At 35.6% G+C, this 22,103-nt stretch overlaps 1 protein-coding gene across 2 annotated transcripts in view; it reads right to left on the bottom strand.

The window, feature by feature from the left end:
• LOC6039322 (ataxin-2 homolog) overlaps positions 1-22,103 on the bottom strand; it is a 122,718-nt gene that overhangs the window by 85,400 nt on the left and 15,215 nt on the right. The window contains exons 2-3 of one of the 2 annotated variants that reach the window (XM_038263299.1): positions 17,242-17,806; positions 16,845-17,205 (exon numbers count right to left, since the gene is read on the bottom strand). In XM_038263299.1, the coding sequence (XP_038119227.1) occupies positions 16,845-17,205; positions 17,242-17,619 (739 nt within the window). In that variant the 5' untranslated portion in view covers positions 17,620-17,806. Of the gene's footprint in view, positions 1-16,844; positions 17,807-22,103 lie in introns of both variants that reach the window. The other variant, XM_038263298.1, reaches the window with a different exon arrangement.

Raw genomic sequence — 22,103 nt, 5'->3', positions numbered from 1 at the left:
AATCAAGTCCAAACAAGAATTAGTCCAACAAAAAATTCAAGTACGACTAAAAATTCAAGTCTGACAAAAATTTAAGTCCGAAAAAATTCAAGTTCGACAAAAAACCCAAGTCCGACAAACAATTCAAGTACAACAGCTAATTCAAGTCATACAAAAAATTCTGGTCCAACCAAAAATTTAAGTCCAACAAAAACTCGAGTCCATTAAAAATAAATCAATTCCATTTAAAAAAAATTCAAGCCCATTAAAGAATTCAAGTCGAGCTTCCGTGGCCGTGAGGTTACGGGTTTCGCCTTGTAAGCGGAAGGTGATGGGTTCGACTCCTGTCTGGCTCGGCAAAGTCAGATCCCTTCAAAGAGTAATTCTACTCACTGGGAATACTGACCGGTAGGGGATGGGTTTCGACTAGCGGCGTGCTGGGTTTCCAATCCAGAGGTCGTGAGTTCGATTCTCGTACCGGGATGATGATGTTGTTAAGTCCAAAAAAGATTTCATGTCCAACAAAAAAAAACAAGTCCAGCAAAAAAAAATCAAGTCCAACCAAAAATACAAGTCCAGCAAAAAATTCAAGTCAAACAAAAAATCAAGTCCTGCAAAAAAAATCATGTCTAAACAAGAATTCAAGTTCAAACAAGAAATGAAGTCCAAACAAGAATTCAAGTTCAAACAAGAATTAAAGTCCATCAAGAATTCAAGTCCAAACATGAATCAAGTCCATCCAAAAATTCAAGTCCATTCCAAAAATAAAAGTCCAGCTAAAAATTCGAGTCTTACCAAAAATTTAAGTCCAACAAAAAAATCAAGTCCATTGAAAAATGCAAGTCCAGCAAAAAAAAATCAAGTCCAGCAAAACAAAAACCAACCAAAAATTCAAGTCCAGCAAAAAATTCTAGTCTTACTAAAAATTTTAGTCCAACAAAAAAATCAAGTCCATTGAAAAATGCAAGTCCAGCAAAAAAAAATCAAGTCCAGCAAAACAAAAACCAACCAAAAATTCAAGTCCAATCCAAAAATTCAAGTCCAGCAAAAAATTCTAGTCTTACTAAAAATTTAAGCCCAACAAAAAAATCAAGTCCATTGAAAAATGCAAGTCCAGCAAAACAAAAAACAAGTCCAGCAAAAAATCAAGTCTAACCAAGAATTCAAGTCCAAACAAGATATAAGTCCAACAAAAAATTTAAGTCTAACCTAAAATTCAAGTCGAGCAAAAAATTAAGTCCAAACAAGAATTAAAGTCCAACCAAATAATCAAGTCCAATCAAAAATTCAAGTCCAACTAAAAATTCTAGTCTAACCAAAAATTCCAGCAAAAAATCAAGTCTAAACAAGAATTCAAGTCCAAACAAGATATAAAGTCCAACAAAAAATTTAAGTCTTACCTAAAATTCAAGTCGAGCAAAAAATTAAGTCCAAACAAGAATTAAAGTCCAACCAAATAATCAAGTCCAATCAAAAATTCAAGTCCAACTAAAAATTCTAGTCTTACCAAAAATTTAAGTCCAACAAAAACTCGAGTCCATTAAAAAAAATCAAGTCCAGCAAAAAATTGAAGTCCAAACAAGAATTCAAGTCCAACCAAAAAATCAAGTCCGGCCAAAAAAAAATCAAGTCTAAATAAAAATTCAAGTCCAAACAAGATTTCAAGTCCAAGAAAAAAAAAACAAGTCAAGCAAAAAAAATCAAGTCCAATCAAAAATACAATTCAGCAAAAAATTAAATTCCAACAAAAAAATCAAATTCAGCAAAAAATTCAAGAATTGAAGTCCAACAAAAAACTTCAAGTCCACCCAAAATTCATGTCCAACAAAAAATTCAAGTCTTACAAAAAAAATCAAGTCGAACAATAATTGAAGTCCAACAAAAATTGGATTTAAGTCCAACAAAAATTCAAGTCCAACAAAAATTCAAGTCCAACAAAAATTCAAGTCCAACAAAAATTCAAGTTCAACCAAAAATTAAAAGTCCAACGAAAATTCAGGTCCAACAAAAATTCAAGTCCGACAAAAATTCAAGTCCAACAATAATTCAAGTCCAACCAAAAATTAAAAGTCCAACAAAAAAAAATACAATACAAAAATATCTTTCAATCTTTCATCAAATATTTGAAGAATTTATGCGAGAACTTCGTACAATCGATTTTGGATTGTAGATCTAAATTTTAGTTCGATTTATTAAAATCAAACTCATGCAGCGTAACGCAATTTATGGAACACACTGATTTACATCGCAGAACGTAAACATTTCAATTATCGCAGCTATGCCTCACAGCACGTAGTAAAGGCTTTAAATCTATGTTCGACCAACAGTTCATGCATCAAATACCGCCCAGGAGGGAGGTGGTGGGTGCATAAATCTAAAATTATGCACTGTAAACATCCAGTTGTACATGCTGTCTGACTATGTTGCCCTGAAACGCATAATAAACCAAACGGTCCGACCGTTCGATCGTCGAACGTCAATAAACTCATGAGCGCGTGGTTAAGGAGGCTACCCCCCATTCTACGAAAACAAAGCATCACCCGTTTGACGTAAGGTTTGTGCTCCTGAACTGATACATTTTCGGAATGACTATCAAAACGATCATTGCGATACCATTTATGGTTTGTTTTGTTTCACCGTGAACCCACGCCAAAGTTGTGGGTGAAGTTGTGTGCCGCCCAGCTGTTACGATTTCGAACTATTATTTAATTTTCCATTCATCGATTGGTAATTGAACACTTTCGCAAAACGAATGCGTACAAGTGCACCTTCGTTGATTGACAGCAGGACCGGGTGAGTTCGAACTCGAGAGCGTGGGGGTGTCGGTCGATGGGTTCACCATTGTTATTGTTTGCATCTCGAATGGGGAGGGTTCGGGCCCCCATTTTTGGAAAAACGTATCGTTGTTTTTGGACTGACGGCCAATTTAGCAGGTCAGCAGGACGGGTTCTGTCGAAAAGGGGCTCCGTGAGTCATTTGGGAACGAAATGGTTTTTTTTTGGGCCAAAAAATAGTCCGAATTATTTGGAACAAATTATTTAAAAGGAAAACAATTTCAAACAAGTTCAAATCCAAAAACAAGTTCAAGTTCAAAAACAAATTCAAGTTCAAAAAACAATCGAAGTACATTAAAAACTCAAGTCCAAAAAAATCCAAGTTCAAAATAAATTTTAGTCCAAAAACAAATTCAAGTCCAAAGAAAAAGTTTGAGTTCAAAAACAAGCTCAATTAAAAAAACAAATTCAAGTCCAATAAATGGTTCATAACCCAAAACAAGTTCAAATCCAAAAGAAAAATTGGTCCAAAATAAAGTGCAAGTTCAAAATAGAGGTTAAGTCCAAAATTAGTTTATGTTCTAAAAACATTTCAAGTCCAAACATAAATTCAAGTTGAATAAAAAATTCAAGTCCAAACCCAAATTTAAGTCCAATTACAGTTTCAAATCCAATAAAAAAATCTAGTCCAATCAAGTCCAAAAACAAGCTCAATACAATCAGATTTTTGCAGGATTGGGTCCGTAAGTTTGACTTTTTTGGTAAAAAAAACAACAACTTCCTTGGTTGCTGTGCAACCTTAAGTCCAAAAACAAGGTATAGTCCAAAAACAAGGTCAAGTCCAAAAACAAAGTCAAGTACAAAAACAAGATCAAGTCCAAAAACAAATTTAAGTCCAAAAACAAGTTCAAGTCCAAAAACAAACTCAAGTTCGCAAACAAGTTCAAGACCAAAAACAAATTCAGGTCCAATAAAAAAATCTAATCCTTTTAAAAATTCAAATCAAGTTTAAAAACAAATTCAAGTCCAAAACATATTCATGTTAAAAAAACTAATTCAAGTCCAGAAACAAGATCAAGTCCAGAAAGAAGATCAAGTCCAGAAACAAGATCAAGTCCAGAAACAAGATCAAGTCCAAAAATAAGTTGAAGTCGTAAAATAAGTTCAAGTCCAAAAACAAGTTCAAGACCAAAAACATATTCACGTCCAAAACAAATTCAAGTTCAAAAACAAATTCAAGTCCATTAAAAAAAATCATGGAAAGGATTTCGTTGTAATTTTACATCAATTTATGTGGAAAAAGTCCAATCACACATAAAAACATGTAAATTTACACATTTTTCGATATGATTACAATAAAAAAAATAATCAATATTTTCTGAAGCAAAATCTTTTCACATTTTCCAATTAACATGTTGTTTTTACCATTTACAGATTGGCTCTTAATTTTTACTTTAGGTTGTGAAAATGTTATTTTTTCATAAAATTGTCTCTTAATTTCCGTTATTTTCCCCTCCTCAAACTGTACCACTCATCTAAATTCAAATCAAGGCACCACAAAACTACTCACGGTTGCGCAATAAAATTCAAAGTTTCCCTCTGGAAGAATGGATCAGCAGACCGCGCTGAGTTATGGTACTTTTCCGGCATGTAAATTGACGATTTTCGTCGGTCACAACTCTTCTCTTGGAGCCTGCACAACAGTTGTTTGTCACGAGCGTTAACACCCGAGCAAATGCCACATTCTTGGATCCGTTTTTTTTTGGTCGTGAAAAAAGACAATTAGAAATAGAATAAAACTAGGATTAATCCACTTAAACATTTTTGGCTTTTTCTTAGTTTAAGAAAATATAGAAAAGTTAATTAATTTAAATTTCAAAAATTCAAGAATAGCTTCCAAGAATCCCAGTTCTCACAATTTATTGGCCACAGAACTTGGCATTCTAAGCTGCACTAAATTGCCCTGGAGCCAAAAAACCCCGAAGGGGGAAATCCAAAAATAACAACCCATTAAACCGCCATTAATTAATCGCTGCGCACGCGACTAACCCAACATCACGTGGAACTTGAGATCGGGGACTTAGTTTTTTTTTTATTTGCGGTTCCACCAAAGTCACGTTTGGTTGTGGCTTGTGAGTATTGGAAGGGAGTTGTTTTGAGTCGTTTGAAATGTTTTATTGAAATTAGGTGACATTTTGTAAAATTTTATTGAAAAAAAAAATTAAATGTTCGTACATTTTCAAATAAGCAGAACTAACCAAAATGAAATTTTTCAAACATTATTTTTCATTCAGAAAGTTGCAACAAAAAAACACAAATGTCAAAAGCATCTTCAGGAGCTGTGAATGACACAAAATGATATTAAAAAAGGTCCTTCCCAAAGTACAATAATATCCCTATTCATGGTACAGATGATAATTTATCAACACCCACAGCAAGGAAAGTTTTGTCCGATGATGACTTTACAGGATTTGCAATTCAAATGCGAGGGCGGAGATTCATTTATATTCGAGGACCATGATGGAAGAAGCTGCACCTGCTGAGTGTCACTCTTCAAATATTGTGATAATAATTTGGTCAGGCTGTTGACCTGAACTTCTCTTCACAAGTTTAGTCATTTAAATATAATTATTATTAAAAGTTGTGTTTAAAAGCGAAAAAAGATGAATTTTCCTTCCGGCCAACTAAAAAACTCAATTTCCCTCTCGTTTTCCAATTTCCAGCTCAACCTGTCACCAGGTGAGTAACACAACACATGCTCAACGATACCTGCACGTGTGAAATTAGATACGTTTTCATTTTTCCTTATCTCTCGCGCGGAATACACAGGTTTATGCAGTCTGTTGGGCGTCTGTTGGGGGAGGCGTTACAAGCGCGCATAAAAACACTCCTGCCCAGCCATGACACAAAGGAAACTCCGACGTAAAGGAGCGAAGAAAACACAACATCAACAACAAAGAAAAACAAAAGTGAAACACATACTCGCGACGCTAACAGACACTTGCTTAGCCACTTTTCCTTTTAAAGCTTAGACTCTCGTGTGTTTGTGCTTGCAGCAAAACTTGTACATAGTAGTAGTATTAATACTAGTTTTGTTGAGCTTCGAGAAAACGCAAGGCGGAAAAAGTAAAAAGGAACTAAAATCACAAAAGGGCAACCCGTTTGGTCTTTTGATTGTTTTGTTTGAAAAAAAAACATAAATGGCTTGATAACGATTACGCGGAACCGGACATCATCGTCCCACGTTGGATCCTGAACCTTCAATGATGAGTTGCCTCTGGGTATTGTGGCGATTTATTACTACATATCTAGTAAATGCCGACCAATACGGTTTCAAAAACCATTTTCATTGCAAATAAATAAACGGAGTTTTTGTTTAGAGAGAAATTTTTCAACAGATTAGGATTTTAGAAAACTTTAAGTCATAGGATTTTTAAATTTATTTAATGAGCATGAGAGCATGAGAGACCACCCATGGTTGCCCCTCCGTTGCTGAACAGATCCGTAATATCCTTTCAGCACTACTGACCATATGTTTCGACGATCTAGTGGTGTTTCCCTTATCAACAGCATGTATGAATGCGCTGAAAAGATACAACGCCATGATTGCCAAAACTAGATCAGTTGCGAATAGGTAACAGTCATTGGCCACCAACGGCGCCCGCCTTGTCAGTTTGTAGATCTCGATTTTTAGAGACGGGAATGTCAGTTAGCGCAGATTTTTTTGATAAATTTAGTGTAAGCAAAACTAAAATTTATAAAAAATACCTTTTCAAATTTTTTATTTACAAAAATATATGGGGAAAAGAAAAAAATCAATATTTCACAAAAAGGTGGCGTTAAATGTGTCGGATCATTGTCAAGTGTGAGATTCTTAAGTAAAATTGTATGACACAAAACTTTGTCGAAGACCGCTAAACGATCCGAGTCAACCCTGACGAATTATAAGCAATTTGAAGAAGACGTTTTTGTATGAAAAGATTTTTTCCACCAAACTTCAAATCTTAACCGATTTCGCTCAAAATTTTCGCAGTTACTTATTTTTGCTGAGCTATTCCCTGAGGTCGTTTTTTTATTGTCACCCTAATGGGTGTAAATTTTAAAAATATAAAAAGTAAGAATTTTAAACACCTTTTTTTGAGTTGTTGAGGCTGGTTCTAATTTTGATTAAAAAAATCGCTCGGCTCTATTTTTTGTGAAATAAAAAGTATCACAAAACGCTAAATACATTCTAATAGATATGCCTTTTTTATGTTTCATAATATCAATAAATTCATGAATTTTTTTTCAATTCTTGGTGTGGGGCCGCAAAATTTCAAATTTGTATTTAATTAAAAAACAAAAATAAAATTTAACCAATGTATCCTTTAAGAATTCCAACCGATTGCACAAGTTTTTTTTTATAAATTTAATTTAGATTTTTAGCAAAATTTCACATAAGTACTTTTTGATCAAATTTGATCAATTTTACATCACTAAATCCCAAAGTGAGAATTTTACTAACATGTCCAATGAATTTGACCCAAATTATACTCATGATAGGACCACTTTCTTTATTGTTTGTACCCCGTTGTTGACAAAGTCAAACTAAAAAGTGACAAACACGGCACTCACACACACTATCAAAACAAACGTTTGGTAGTGTTTGTGAACTCCGTGTAAAAGAGGTGTCAAACTAAAACGTTCGTTTGACAACAGTTGGTGTCAAACGATCGGGGTTTGAGTGTAATACAGTTATGCAGCTACACAAATTTGCAAAATATCAATGAATTTATGATAATATTTTTCTTCTCTGAAATACCAAGTCTTTTCCGATCTGTGATCGAAAAATTCAAATTTTGTAACAAGATTTTTAAAAGTTCCCTTTTTGATTAAGAATTTACATTTTACCATTTTTTCAGTGGTGCTTTTCTTTCGTAAAGCATTTTTAATTGCAAAAACCAAAAAAAATCGAAAAATTTAACCTTGGTATTTGTGGTTTGGTTGAACGTTTCAGCAAAATGCATTACAATGCATTATTATTTGTAACTTTGGTATGAGATTTTGCGCCATCCTAAACTATAGCACAAAAAAAAAACATTTTTTAGTCCCAAAAACGAATAAAAAAATTGAAAATAAAAAAAACGCTTTTTTAAGAATCCAAATTTTAGTGATAAGTCAATGGATATTCGATTTGTCTTTTTTTCAAATAGTCCCGATTATTTATTGGACAATGTTTCAATGGAACAAAAAAAAAATACAAAAAATAAAAATCTCGAAAAAAAATCGCTAGACTCTAGAGACTCTGAATAATGTTGTTTTGGGGAAAATTTCATGACGGGAGGAAACATCAAATAAAATTTGCATTGTTTTAATAATTAAATTCAAAAAAACAAAAAGTATTTTTTTTTTCAAAAATCCAAATACAAAGAAAACATTTGTCGGAAATGGGAAAAAAATCGTTTTGTAAAAAGTATGTAACTGGCAAAAAAAACAAATGTTATTTTTTTAAATTTCAACATCATTATCTACAAAACTTTACAAATTCAGCAATTCCCCATGAAAACAGCATGATTCCGAAAAAAAAATCTCCGATCGGGCTCAAAATATTTCTGGGGCTTCCTTGGCCAAAATAATTAGACCCATATTATTTTTTGTTTGGCCATGGGGTCACCCACGCCGTGTTAGAGTGGTCCGAAAAATGGCAATTTTCGTAATTTTTCGCAAAAACTATATCTCCGCGGCATTCAATCCGATTTTAGCTGTCTTAGACGCAAAAAAGGTGATTAGTTTGGCTATTTGGGAAAAAATAGTAAGAAATTTCAAAAATCTAGCTTAACACTTGAAAAGGTCGTATGAAAACTTAAAATGCTGTTTTGAAGGTCTCGGGACCAAAGAGCCTATGAGCAATTCTCTACCAAAACCGGAAATGGATTTTATTTGTTTTTTTTTTTTTTTTTTTTTTGAATTAAATATACTTTATTGAATCTTTCTTATAATAATTACATTTGGTTTACATAATAAGTGGTCAGCTGTGGCTCTTCAGCTTTAGTTTGCTTTTCGTGATTTAAACACTGTTCATATTCATAACTTTAAAAGTATATGATTTATCATTTTTGTAACACTAGGTACAATGAAGAAAAAAAAATAAGAAAACATAACCTAACCTAAAACTAACTTAATCTTACCATAAACTAAACCAATCCTTGAATCAAGGGGTATTCAGATATAGCACATTTTTCCCTGAATTTCAAACATTTTTCTTGAATCTTCTGATCCAACATTTTTACTTCTGCTAATTCATGAACCTCACTTGATCTTGTCCAGCCAGGAACATTCAAAACCATTTTGAGTACCTTGTTTTGGACACGCTGGAGCTTCAATTTATGAGTTCTAGCGCAACACTCCCAAACAGGTACTGCATACTCAATAACGGGGTAAATTATTTGTTTGTAAACTGCTAGCTTATTTTTCAAAGATAACTTTGATTTTCTGTTAATTAAAGGATACAAACACCTGATGAGAATGCTGCACTTGTTCAATATTTTATCTACATGCTGTCGAAACAATAGTTTCGAGTCAAGTATGAGACCTAAATATACAACTTCCTTTGACCAGGGTATTGAAACATCATTCATTTTAATCAAAACATCATCCTTTGGGACAAATCGGGCCGATTTGGAAAGTGGAAAAATGATGGTTTGAGTTTTGGCTGCATTTATGCGAATTTTCCAGTCGCCAAAGTATTCGGAAAGAACGTCAAGACCCTTCTGAAGACGGCCAACTAAATATCTGGTTATTTTACCCTTATAAATAACGGCAGTGTCATCAGCAAAAAGTGACAACACACCATTACCAGGAAGAGTAGGCAAATCAGATGTAAAAATATTGTACAGAAGTGGGCCAAGAATACTTCCTTGGGGAACCCCAGCATCAATGTTGAATAATCCAGAAGCAATCCCATTCAGAAAAACCCTGAACGATCTCTCCGAAAGATAGTGCTGGATAATTTTGATAAGATACATTGGAAAACCGTATAAATACAGTTTATGTATCAAACCATCATGCCAAACATTGTCAAAAGCCTTCTCAACATCCAACAAAGCCATAGCAGTTGATTTAGACTCAAGCTTGTTCTGCTTGATGATTTTAGTTACTCTCGTAAGCTGATGAGCAGTATTATGTCCCTTTCGGAAGCCAAACTGCTCATTCAAAATTATATTATTATCGTTGGTAAAATCCAAAAGCCTTGAATAGATGACCTTCTCAAAGAGTTTGGACAGACTACTCAAAAGACTAATGGGACGATAACTTGTTGGCGATGTTGGATCTTTTGAGGCTTCAAAATTGGTATGACTTTGCCCAGCTTCCAATTGGTGGGGAAGTAACCAAGTTGCAAACATTTATTGAAAATATTGGCTAGATGTTGAAAGAACTGATCACTCTGTTTTTCAACACTAGATTAAAATGTTATCAAAGCCAGGAGCTTTCATATTTTTCATTTGTTTAACTGCAACTTTGACTTCCTCACCAGAAACATGGGAATCTGCAGGAAATTCAAAGGTAGAGTCATTGATTGTTGAAATACTATTGGCAACTGATGTTTCTTTACGGCTGGTCATGGAAGCGCCAAGATTATGTGAACTAACAAAATGAAGCCCAAGTGCATTTGCCTTTTCCTCGGATGTAATCAAAGGAGAATCCTCAACAATAAGAGGAGGAATAGGCTTTGGTTTGTTTTTAAGAACTTTTGAAAGTTTCCAAAATGGTTTTGAATAATTCCCAAGCTGGCTTACATGTTTTGAAAATTCTTGATTTCTGATATTGTCAAGTCGGTCTTGTATGATTTTGTTCAAATTGTTAACTGAAATCTTTTGTCATAGTCCCCAGTCCGTTGATATTGTCTCCTATAAACATTCCTAAGTCTAATCAAGTGTTTAGTATCTACGTCAATATCAGTTACCTTAAAATTAACAGGAACCTCCCGAACGTTGGCAGCCTCTGCTTGGTTGATAGCCTGCTGGATCACCTCCAGCGAACGATCAATATCAGCAGAAGTTTCCGGGTGTTGATCATAGTCGATGTTGCTGTCTACCACTTGCTGAAACTGCTGCCAGTCAACGTTGTGGTAATCTTTCCGGGTTGGTTGCCGCTGCGGAGTAACGGAAGCTCCAACCTCCACAACCACCGGATAGTGATCAGAACTCAACTCTTCAAACACCTCAGGATGAGCCACGTTCTCAGCCATATTGGTAATGAAGAAGTCGATGATTGAGTGATTCCCAGACCGAGCCACCCTCGTTGGACGATCCGGACTCACAACGTTGTAGTATCCGTTTTGCAGATCGTTGTGCAGAATCACTCCGTTCCGATTCCTCCTGCTGTTGCCCCAAACTTCATGCTTCGCGTTGAGGTCACCAGCGATGATGTACTTTGCGCTCCGCCGTGTCAGCTTCTGGATATCGCTCTTCAGTTTTGCTGCTGAACCATCTCTGGAATTCACCTGACGTGGGCAGTATGCAGCAATGAAGAGTACTGGGCCAACCGAAGTGGGAATTTCCACTCCAACGGCCTCGATGATGTCCAGCTTAAAGTGTGGCAGCCGGCGTGGCTTGAGATCACGATGAACAGCGACAAGCACACCTCCTCCTCCAGAGGTGGTCCTATCGAGCTGCGTCGCGATCTTGTAGTTTTGCAGATAAACTTTTTCACCGGGCTTCAGATGAGTTTCCGTGATGGCAGCTACGTCGATCTCCTTCTCGCGAAGAAAATCCACCAGCTCTAAGTTCTTCCTCCTAATGGAGCAAGCGTTCCAATTCAGCAGCTTGAGGGACCTACGATCCATACTGGATGACGAACGAGGTCAGCACTTCAATCTGCTGGGTCTTGGTTTTGCATCCACGCAGTGCAGCGGACATCTGTTTGAAAATATTGAGGAGTTCGGTTGAGGTGTAAAGATCATTACCATTTTCCTCAACTGCTGGTTCTTGGGTTGGTCTTGGCTCCTGGCTGAAGCCCGGTGGTGGCGGTCTCGGCTCCTGGCTGGAACCCGGCCGTGGATGATTCATCTCAGCTCTCTTCCTGGGATCCAACGGCAACGGTGCCAAGTTCGGGACCTGGCGTCGCGGTTGAAGAGGTGGAAAATTTTGCTCCACCAGGGCTGGAGGAGTTCTACGACGCTGAGGCTGATTCTTCGTCGATGCTTGCTGCCGAATTTTCACGAACTCAGCTCTCTTGGGGCACTTTCGGTCGGTTGACGAGTGCTCACCGTTGCAGTTGAGGCACTTCACCAGCGAATCTTGGATGCACTGGGATGTGATGTGCGCATCGGTACCACATTTGGCGCAACGACGCTTCAGGTGGCAGTTCTTACCTCCGTGCCCGAAACCCAGGCAGTTGAAGCATTGTGTGACGTCACGATGCACTGGTCGGTATCGCTCCCACGACACGATAATGTTGAAAACCGCTCGGATTGCCTTCAGCTCAGGAAGCGTCGTCGATCCCTTAGCCAAATGCAGCAGGTAGAGCTGGTCACGGTACTTGATGTCTTTGTTGCGTCGGCTCATTTTGTGCACGGCCAACACATCCAGTTTCAAAACTTTTAGCTCGGCAGCTAATTCCTCCACTGGCATGTCGTACAGACCTCTGACGACGATTTTGTACGGCTTATCCATGGCGACATCATGGGTAAAGTACTCCGCCTCGTTTTCGGTCAAGTAATCCTTGACCAGTTGATAGTGCTGCCTGGATTGCACCAGCACCTTAAATCCGTCCTGACACAGACGAATGTTGCCTAGGACTTTCCCAGACTTGATGAGTTCAACCAGCCCCGCTCGAAAGTCGATCGTTGCTGCTGATTGCCGCACATAAAAAGGAGGCAGTTTCTCCTTTCGCTGTTTCACTTCATTCTCCTTTGCTTCCGCTACCTGGTCCTCGTCAGGCAGTCCAGCAAACTTGTTGTTCTTCAAAAGCTGCTCCTCGTGCGATGAAGAGTTCTCCTCCTCCTCATCCATCGGTACAGTACCGTCGCTCTTTTTCGTCTTTTTGCTGTTCGATGTCACTTCCAAAAGCACCTTCCTTTGGAAATTCCCGGTTTTTGGCCATCAGTTGAGGCCTCAACCTTCCTTTTGGAAATTCCCACTTTTTTGCCTGCTTGAGCCGCAGGTAGGGCAATATTGCCGGCGTTTTGCGCCGGGACGCGACGAGTCATGTTGATTCAGACAACCTTCACCAACGAATGCTCGGATAACAATGGATTTTATTTGTAGTTTTTGATTTGGCTCAAACTTTGTGAGGGCCTTCCCTATACCCAAATATGCTATTTTGTGTCATTGGTTCACCCATACAAGTCTCTAACAATTTTGGCAGCTGTCCATACAAAAATGGTATGTAAATATTCAAACAGCTGTAACTTTTGAGTGAATTTTTTGATCAATTTGGTGTCTTCGGCAAAGTTGTAGGTATTGTTGAGGACTTTTGAGAAAAAAATAGGTACACGGAAAAAAAAATTTGAGGATTTTTTTATCAACTTTGTTTTTACTAAAACTCAATTTCCCAAAATAAAAAATTTTCCGATCTTTTCAAAAAAATATTTTGAAAATTTTAAAATCAAGACTAACATTTTAAAAGGGCCAAACATTGAATATTACGCTCATTTAAAATGCTAGTCTTGATTTAAAAATTTTCATAATATTTTTTTCGAAAAGATCGGAAAATTTCACGAATGTTTCATATATTAACATTGAAAATCGGACCATTAGTTGTTGAGATATCGTCATTAGAAAATGGTGGGCTGTTTGGGTGAGACTTAGAAAACTTCAATTTTCGTGTTTCTTTTTCTTTAAGCCGCTGTATCTCAGCAACCAGAGGTCCAATCTTCAATGTCTCTTAGACAATTTTATAGCAAATTTTCTGAACTTTTCAAAAAATATATTTTTAGAAATGGTCACTGCAAATATTTCGCTAAAATCAAACTTTCGGTGGCTATATCTAGAAAACGGAGCCCTTTATCAAAAAATATGTAAAGTACTTTTCGATTGTAAATTCAATTTTGCATTTAAAAATAATGTCAAACTTGTTTTAGCATGAAACTTCGATTTTTTCCAAAAATCACTATTTTTCAAAAATTCATAACTCGGCGGCAGATTTTTTGACCATGTTTCTCTATGGCTCAAAAGTTGCGGATTTTTGTCCCCTAAAACATATCAAAAAATCTCGAAAATCAAAAAATACGTATTTTGGGAAATTGAGTTTTAGTGAAAAAAAAGTTGATAAAAAATCCTCAAATTTTTTTCCGTGTACCTATTTTTTTCTCAAAAGTCCTCAACAATACCTACAACTTTGCCGAAGACACCAAATTGATCAGAAAATTCACTCAAAAGTTACAGCTGTTTGAATATTTACATACCATTTTTGTATGGACAGCTGCCAAAATTGTATGGAGACTTGTACGGGTGAACCAATGACGCAAAATAGCTTATTTGGTCATAGGGAAGGCCCCCACAAAGTTTGAGTCAAATCAAAAAATACAAAAAATAAAAATGGCCGAAATCGGCCGATTTTGTAGAGAGTTGCTCCTATGTCTGAAAATATTTTTACCTGATACCTCGTAAAGTTTTACGTAAATATAAAAAAATGGTGAAGTAATGTTTTCAATTTTCTTAGATACGTTTTTTTAAATAAAAACTGGGTTTTTCGACGCGCCACGCGCAAAAATGGGAAAATGAGGAAAACGGCAAAAAATCGACTTTTTTCACTAAAACTGCGACAACTTGAAAATAGGAGTGTCACTTTTTCAGTTATAGGTGATTTTTGTGCTTCGGGTTAAATTGTACAGTTATTTTTCAAATAAGGTGTTAAATTATCATCTCTCGTGTCTCGTGGCGCAGGGGTAGCGGCTTCGGCTGCCGATCCCGATGATGCTATGAGACGCGGGTTCGATTCCCGCCTTATCCACTGAGCTTCTATCGGATGGTGAAGTAAAACGTCGGTCCCGGTTTCTCCTGTCTCGTCAGAGGCGCTGGAGCAGAAATCCCACGTTAGAGGAAGGCCATGCCCCGGGGGGCGTAGTGCCAATAGTTTCGTTTCGTTTTCGTTAAATTATCAAGGTGAAAAACTCATTGCTATAAAATCGTTTATTGAAAGAGTAGCGGGACCCCGCGGTTACCCTGCAACGTGTTTTTCGAAGCCTTTTATTTGATATGTTATTTTCCATAAGTCCTCCTTTTATCATCGCCGGTTTAGTTTGTTTAATTTAGTGTTTTAATTTTATTACGTGTTGTCCTGTTTGATTAGTGCAGTGCCTGTGACGACGCGTAGACCTGTTTTTCGTGTTATTTTCATCTCTTTTGTGTCGTTGTTTGTGTGCATGGGGTGATTGGTCAACATAATAAATAAATTAGTGCAGTGCCTATGAGGACGCGAAGTCCTGTTTATTCGTGTTGTTTTCGTCTTTTTTGTGTGCATGGGGTGATTGGTCTTCTTCTTCTTTTTTCTTTATTTTCAGTTCGCGCGTTCGTTGGCCGATGAGTTTTTTTTTTGTTCTCTTTACATAGCTTTCGATAGAAACGATCCGAATTCTTTTTTTCGAGACAAGCAAGTCGTATTAGTGGATTAAGTCCTTTCTACAGGCACGCTGACGAATATTTTTTAAAATCATATTAATGTATGAAGCCCTTCCTACATCACCGTTGATCGGAAGGCACGCCGACGGAGAATTTCTGATGGATCGCGGTCGAATTAATACCATATTTAAAATTCTAGATAGCTATCTTTCGGATTCGATTGTGAGTAGCGGGACTTCGTGGTTACTATGCAACGTGTTTTCGGAGCCTTTTTGCATTTAAAATTTCATAAGTCCTTCTTTTATCATCGTTGATAGGAAGGCACGCCGCCGGTAAAGTTCGTTTAATTTATTGTTTTAATTTCATTAGAATCGGTTACGTGGTGTCATGTTTTCTTTTCGTTTATATTCTTTGATCGTTCTAATTTATTCCAACTGGCAGTTTTAGTATTAACTCATCAAGCTATCGATTTTATGAAGAGTAAAGCGTCATTTATTTATTATTTTTGAAATTTGCTCGCGTCATCTAAATTCTACAAACAGTAAAAATATATTGATAAGTCCAGTCCATAGCACTACTGCTCGGTTGGCACGCGTTCGATTAAAAAAACTTTCTAAATAATCAATTATCTATCTTTCCGCAGCCGGCTGCCTAAGATTTAAAATTTTCAACCGATAAACAAAATGCTCATGGTCACATCACTGCCACTCGTGAATCCTGACCTCATACCCATCTACTAACCCCCTCAAAACTCATGTGATACTTTGTCGGAGAAGCAGTCGATTGGGCGGTCTCTATCACTCAAGTATCGGACTAACATTCCCATCCACTTCCCCGTGACCCTACCACTGGTCGTGGCCGGCGCCGGTATTGATCAGCATGATAGGGGCCTTTGAGAAGTTGCGAAGCGAGGAAAGATAGCACCCACTCATCTTCCACGGCTCGTGGATGTAATTTCTGAAGGTCCTGGTCAATAACGGAGTAGCAACTGCGGGTGCTTATGCTTATGCTTATGCTTATGCTTATGCTTATGCTCTAAAACTGCGACAACTTGAAAATTTCAGCGATTTTAGAGTACCAAAATTTTCGTAATTGAAATACGCAACTTTTGGTACCCTAACATATAAAGGTCAAAATTTTTAGCCCGATCGGAGAACTTTTTTTTTCGAATCATGCTGTTTTCGTGGGGAATTGCTGAATTTAAAAATATCTTTAAAATGACATATTGTAAATTAAAATCCTTTTGCTTACTCAAAACTGTGTTTTTTTTTTCATGATATAACAGTTCAGTTTATCAAAACCAAATTAAGTTTTAGGTATAGTCCAAGATGAGAAAGAATTAATCTATGCAGTTATTCATTAGTTGCCCAAGCAATCCGCCACAGAGAGCACATCATACACAACAATGCATTTTCCCCCTAGAAGGGGGACGACAAATGGCCATAAAATTTGAATAAAAATGTGTTCGAGGTAGAATAAATTACATATTAGCTGAACGCAAACGCAAACACAGCAAGCGAAAAGAAGAGAGAAGCAAAGACCTACTGACCAAGATTTGATGCGGGCGCTGGCGTGGGCGTCGGCGATGCCGATGCAAATCCGCTGGACGGCGACGACAACGATGACACTGAACCTGGCGGTGGCGTAGCGGTGGCCGGCCGACTACCGGAAGCGGCCGCGTTGATCAGCGACGGTGAAGTCAGGACCGACGTTGAGAAGGCCGGTTTGAGCCGTCCGTTGAGGAACTGGCGGTACTGACTCGGGTGGTACCCCCCGCTCTGCTGGAGCACGATCGAGGGCTTTGGTTTCTTGCTGTTGTACACGATAAACTTTTGGTTCAGGAGACTCTTGCCGGACTGACCGCGCGGGGTGTTGAGGAACGAGATGGTGAACTGATCGTCCGACTCGGCGCCGCTGTTGTAGTAGATGGGCCGCCCGACGGTGTCTACCATGTCCGACGAGGACGACCCGTCCGATCCCTCACTGATCTTCTGGTACCGCGAGAGCACCTCTTCCGATTGGTACCGGCGGCGGGCGATTTTTTGGAAGCTGTTGTTCGCGGACCTTGGATCGCCGTAGTCTCGATTGTTATTGCCGTCCCGTTGGTCGTCACCCTTGGTAGGTCCCCCACCCCCGTTGAATCCACTCATTTGATCTTCCTGGTCCGCTTCACCCCCGCTGCTACTGCCCTGATCACTTCCAGGTCCAACTCCCGGCGAGGACGACGACGACGCGGGCGACGATCGTTGGCGGTTGGCGGCCGCAAGGTACGAGTTGGACTGGATAAACACTCCGTCGCAGGTGATCTTGATTGTTGTCACCATCACTGCCACAGCGGCCTGCCGACGAGCAGGTTTCGCCCGCGGGAATGACTCATCAATTTGAGTGCTTCTTCAGAGTGACGCAATGACCGCGGATCCCGGCTTGGCAATTCTTGCCGCGACACAACACAAACACTGCTGGAGTAAATACACTGAGGGGCTGTTTGGTTAGAGATTAATCGGCATGCTGCTGAAAACGATACGATAAAGCACACTCACGTAATTGTAAACACTAATGGCCTTAATTGGTGGCGTGGTATGCACACGTGTTCGCACTTGGATGATCTCTCTGGTTGCGAGGTTAGAATGAGGGATGCTGACGAGAGTGTCCTCGTAACGAATTGTGGCGAGGTCATGAAGCTAAGTTAGGTTGTGATTTCGATTGGCGATGTAGTTGATGTTGTTGTTGTTGTTGCTGATTACATAGTCGTATTAATTAATTGTTACATGATACCATTGATTAGTATGACGTTATTACATATTAACGCAATGGCCGCATTGCTTTGCTGCAAGATAATGATTTTTGATGATCCACTTTTTTAAGCGGATAAGGGAGATTCTCCACGGTATTCCCAAACAAGTTTCGCTTCGAGTTAAAGTACTCGACCAATCCCAACTAAAAACTCTCAAATTACTGCGTAGGAGTATCTACCGCTACAACAAGCCCGTTCTACCAAGACGCAATACACGGCAGCGTCGACCGCAATCCACCCATTAGTCATCTCGCCAATTGTTCGTCAAATTAGGGGGAAGGTTGCATCGTGGCGCCGTTATGTCGGAAGATTCATCACCTCTCTCGCGAGCGAGAGAGGCGTTCTACTACCTTTACAACCAACCACTACTCCACGTAGTAGCTATAACATGGTGTCGATCCAAATCCCAAATTAAAATTCCCTGACTTTTCCCTGACCTCTCCAGACCACCATTTTTTTTTAATTTTCCATTTTTACTAACATATTGTTTGGAGCATTTTTATGGTTTCATGCATTTTCCTTTTTGAATATTGCAAATTTAAGATATTTAAAAAATTCAATGACTTTTCTATTTTATTTTTTTTAACGATGGATTCTGCAAAAACTTGAAACCTTTTTTTCTATTTTGTCAATCATTTTTTTTCTAATCGAACATCCAAAATGAGCAACCATAAAATTTTCCTATGTTTTTTTATCTGGTGATGAAATTTTAAATGTTGACCTTTACCAAAAAATCTAGAGTTTTTTTTGAATGGGTCCTATAAAAATATGAAACACAATAGCTTACAGGACCTTTAACAAAATTCTAGAAATAATAAATAATTACAATTGTTGCAAATTTCAAATTGCGATTAGTTATTTTCACTTCATTTCCTAAAGAAAATTTAAAGTTAAAAGTTTTCAAAAAAAAAGAATTTAAAATTAATTAGTCATGTTTAATTTTAAATTTGTTGCTTTTGCGGAATTTTCAAACGAACTAGGCTGATGCCATTTTTGATTGTGTTTTAAAAAAAAACTAAAAGTTTTGAAGACAAAAACTTGAAAAATTATGCAATTTTGTAGAACCTTAAGAAAGATTAAAACAAAATTTGAAAATCTTAGAAAAATATACAATAGATGTAAATTTTTCAAGTACATGTTTAAGGTTTTAAGAAAGATCTAGGTCTTTTTTAACAATGATTGTACTTAAAGCAAACAGTTTTCTGGATATTTGAAGAAAACATCTTCTTAAATAATTTTACAAAAAAAATATTTTGCAAAAAATAAAAAATAAATGGTATCTACCTTGACCAGAGCCTACAGACGATCATTCACACGATCAATGCATTTTATAAAAATAAAAACAAAATACAACCTGCTCGAGCTTTTCAAAAAGTCATTGTTTATCAAACATAGATATTTGGGTGTTCTGGAATAAATTCCAAATTTAAGCTCGGAAACTCCTCCATGTAATCCCTTGAATGTTGTTTGGGGAAAATATGTGAAATGTTGTTGTACAATCCCTATGAAATCTTAGATGCTGGAAACAACTTTTCCGAAGAGACCATATTTTATAAATTCTTGAACTCTCAAATTCCTTTATTCAGAATTGTTACGGAGAAATCGTGACATTCCAAAACCGAATCCGTGCAAAATCCGCGTCCTTTAAAGAAAAATAATTTTGCGACTAACATACAAAAGAGTTTCATAATAAATTCAATTTTGTAATCTCAGAACGCAGAATCTTGAAACGCTGAAAAAGTATTTTTGCTAGGATTAGAGAAACTAAAGCAAAAGCCAAAACAAACATGTTGGCAAAAAAAATCAAAAATTTCAACATTTAGAAATTTACATCCAAAAACTCAATGAAATCTGAAAAAAATAAAAAAAATCAAAATTGCAATAAATTCTCGATCTTGAGGTTTTAAATTTAAGATACAATTCATACTCGATGATCTTACCAAAGCGTCACTTAGAAAAATCGAAGCAAATTTTCCTACATCTTCTTCTCAAAATTTCTCTAACCGAAAAAACTCCAAAAATACTTCAAATTTTATCAGGTTTTCTGCAATCTAAGATGGTAACGAAAATGGCAGCATACAAGAACCTAGGAATTCAAGAATTTAAGAATTTAAGAATTTAAGAATTTAAGAATTTAAGAATTTAAGAATTTAAGAATTTAAGAATTTAAGAATTTAAGAATTTAAGAATTTAAGAATTTAAGAATTTAAGAATTTAAGAATTTAAAAATTTAAGAATTTAAGAATTTAAGAATTTAAGAATTTAAGAATTTAAGAATTTAAGAATTTAAGAATTTAAGAATTTAAGAATTTAATAATTTAAGAATTTAAGAATTTAAGAATTTAAGAATTTAAGAATTTAAGAATTTAAGAATTTAAGAATTTAAGAATTTAAGAATTTAAGAATTTAAGAATTTAAGAATTTAAGAATTTAAGAATTTAAGAATTTAAGAATTTAAGAATTTAAGAATTTAAGAATTTAAGAATTTAAGAATTTAAGAATTTAAGAATTTAAGAATTTAAGAATTTAAGAATTTAAGAATTTAAGAATTTAAGAATTTAAGAATTTAAGAATTTAAGAATTTAAGAATTTAAGAATTTAAGAATTTAAGAATTTAAGAATTTAAGAATTTAAGAATTTAAGAATTTAAGAATTTAAGAATTTAAGAATTTAAGAATTTAAGAATTTAAGAATTTAAGAATTTAAGAATTTAAGAATTTAAGAATTTAAGAATTTAAGAATTTAAGAATTTAAGAATTTAAGAATTTAAGAATTCAAGAATTCAAGAATTTAAGAATTTAAGAATTTAAGAATTTAAGAATTTAAGAATTTAAGAATTTAAGAATTTAAGAATTTAAGAATTTAAGAATTTAAGAATTTAAGAATTTAAGAATTTAAGAATTTAAGAATTTAAGAATTTAAGAATTTAAGAATTTAAGAATTTAAGAATTTAAGAATTTAAGAATTTAAGAATTTAAGAATTTAAGAATTTAAGAATTTAAGAATTTAAGAATTTAAGAATTTATGAATTTAAGAATTTAAGAATTTAAGAATTTAAGAATTTAAGAATTTAAGAATTTAAGAATTTAAGAATTTAAGAATTAGTTTTCAGATTTAAAAATTTCGGATTTTTTAATTTCTTTTTCAACATGATTTTTTGTGTTTTTTAATACTATTTTTCCTAATTTTATTTCCTAATTTCTGAATAATCCAATTTTGAATGTTGGAGCTGTAGTTTTTGAATGTTTTGTTTTTTTTTTATTTTTCTTCAAGAATGTTCAAATTTTAAAAAAATATTTCTACTGGTTGAATCCCATCTAAAATTCAAAGGCGGAGAAGCTTCTGTTACGTCCAATCAAGCTCATATTTGGGATAGAAGTACAGTACACCCACTGGAACATGCCCAATAATAATTTTTGTTACATCCAAATGTCTGTATCTTCAGGAAAAGTTTGAAATATGATTAAGATTAACAAAATTAAAATTGAATGTACTCAGTATAAAGAACAATAAATAAGGATAAAAAACATTACTCAAAACTTTAAATAAATAACATATTCAGAGTCAGTATGTTTAAAAATGAGTTGAGTGTAGTCCGTAACAACCCTGTTTTTCCATAAATTTTTGTTTTATTTCTTTAATTCTTGCATTTAATTCTTTAATTCTATTTCACCATCACTATTTTGCTTACATTTTAGATTACACAGAATTAAATTACTTAGGATCATTTTTAAATCATAGTGCATTTTGAAATAAATAAAAATTTAGATAACGAATACTAAAGTAAAATTTTGGAAAATTTTCTAGTCTTACATTTTTTTTCGTATTTTAGAATAAGAATTTAAAAAAATAAAAAATCAACAATTCCAAAATATCAGAATTTCCAAATTTTAAAAATTTAGAATCTTTATGTCTTAGATTTTTTTTAATTTTCGAATGTTCGATTATTTAGGTTTTGCTTTTTTAAATCATTTAATATTTCTGACAAAATGTATGTTTTTCTCTATGGTCCCT

This window comes from Culex quinquefasciatus, chromosome 3, assembly GCF_015732765.1.
Source record: "Culex quinquefasciatus strain JHB chromosome 3, VPISU_Cqui_1.0_pri_paternal, whole genome shotgun sequence".
NCBI lineage: Eukaryota > Metazoa > Arthropoda > Insecta > Diptera > Culicidae > Culex > Culex quinquefasciatus.
This window is presented reverse-complemented; position numbering and strand designations above follow the sequence as displayed.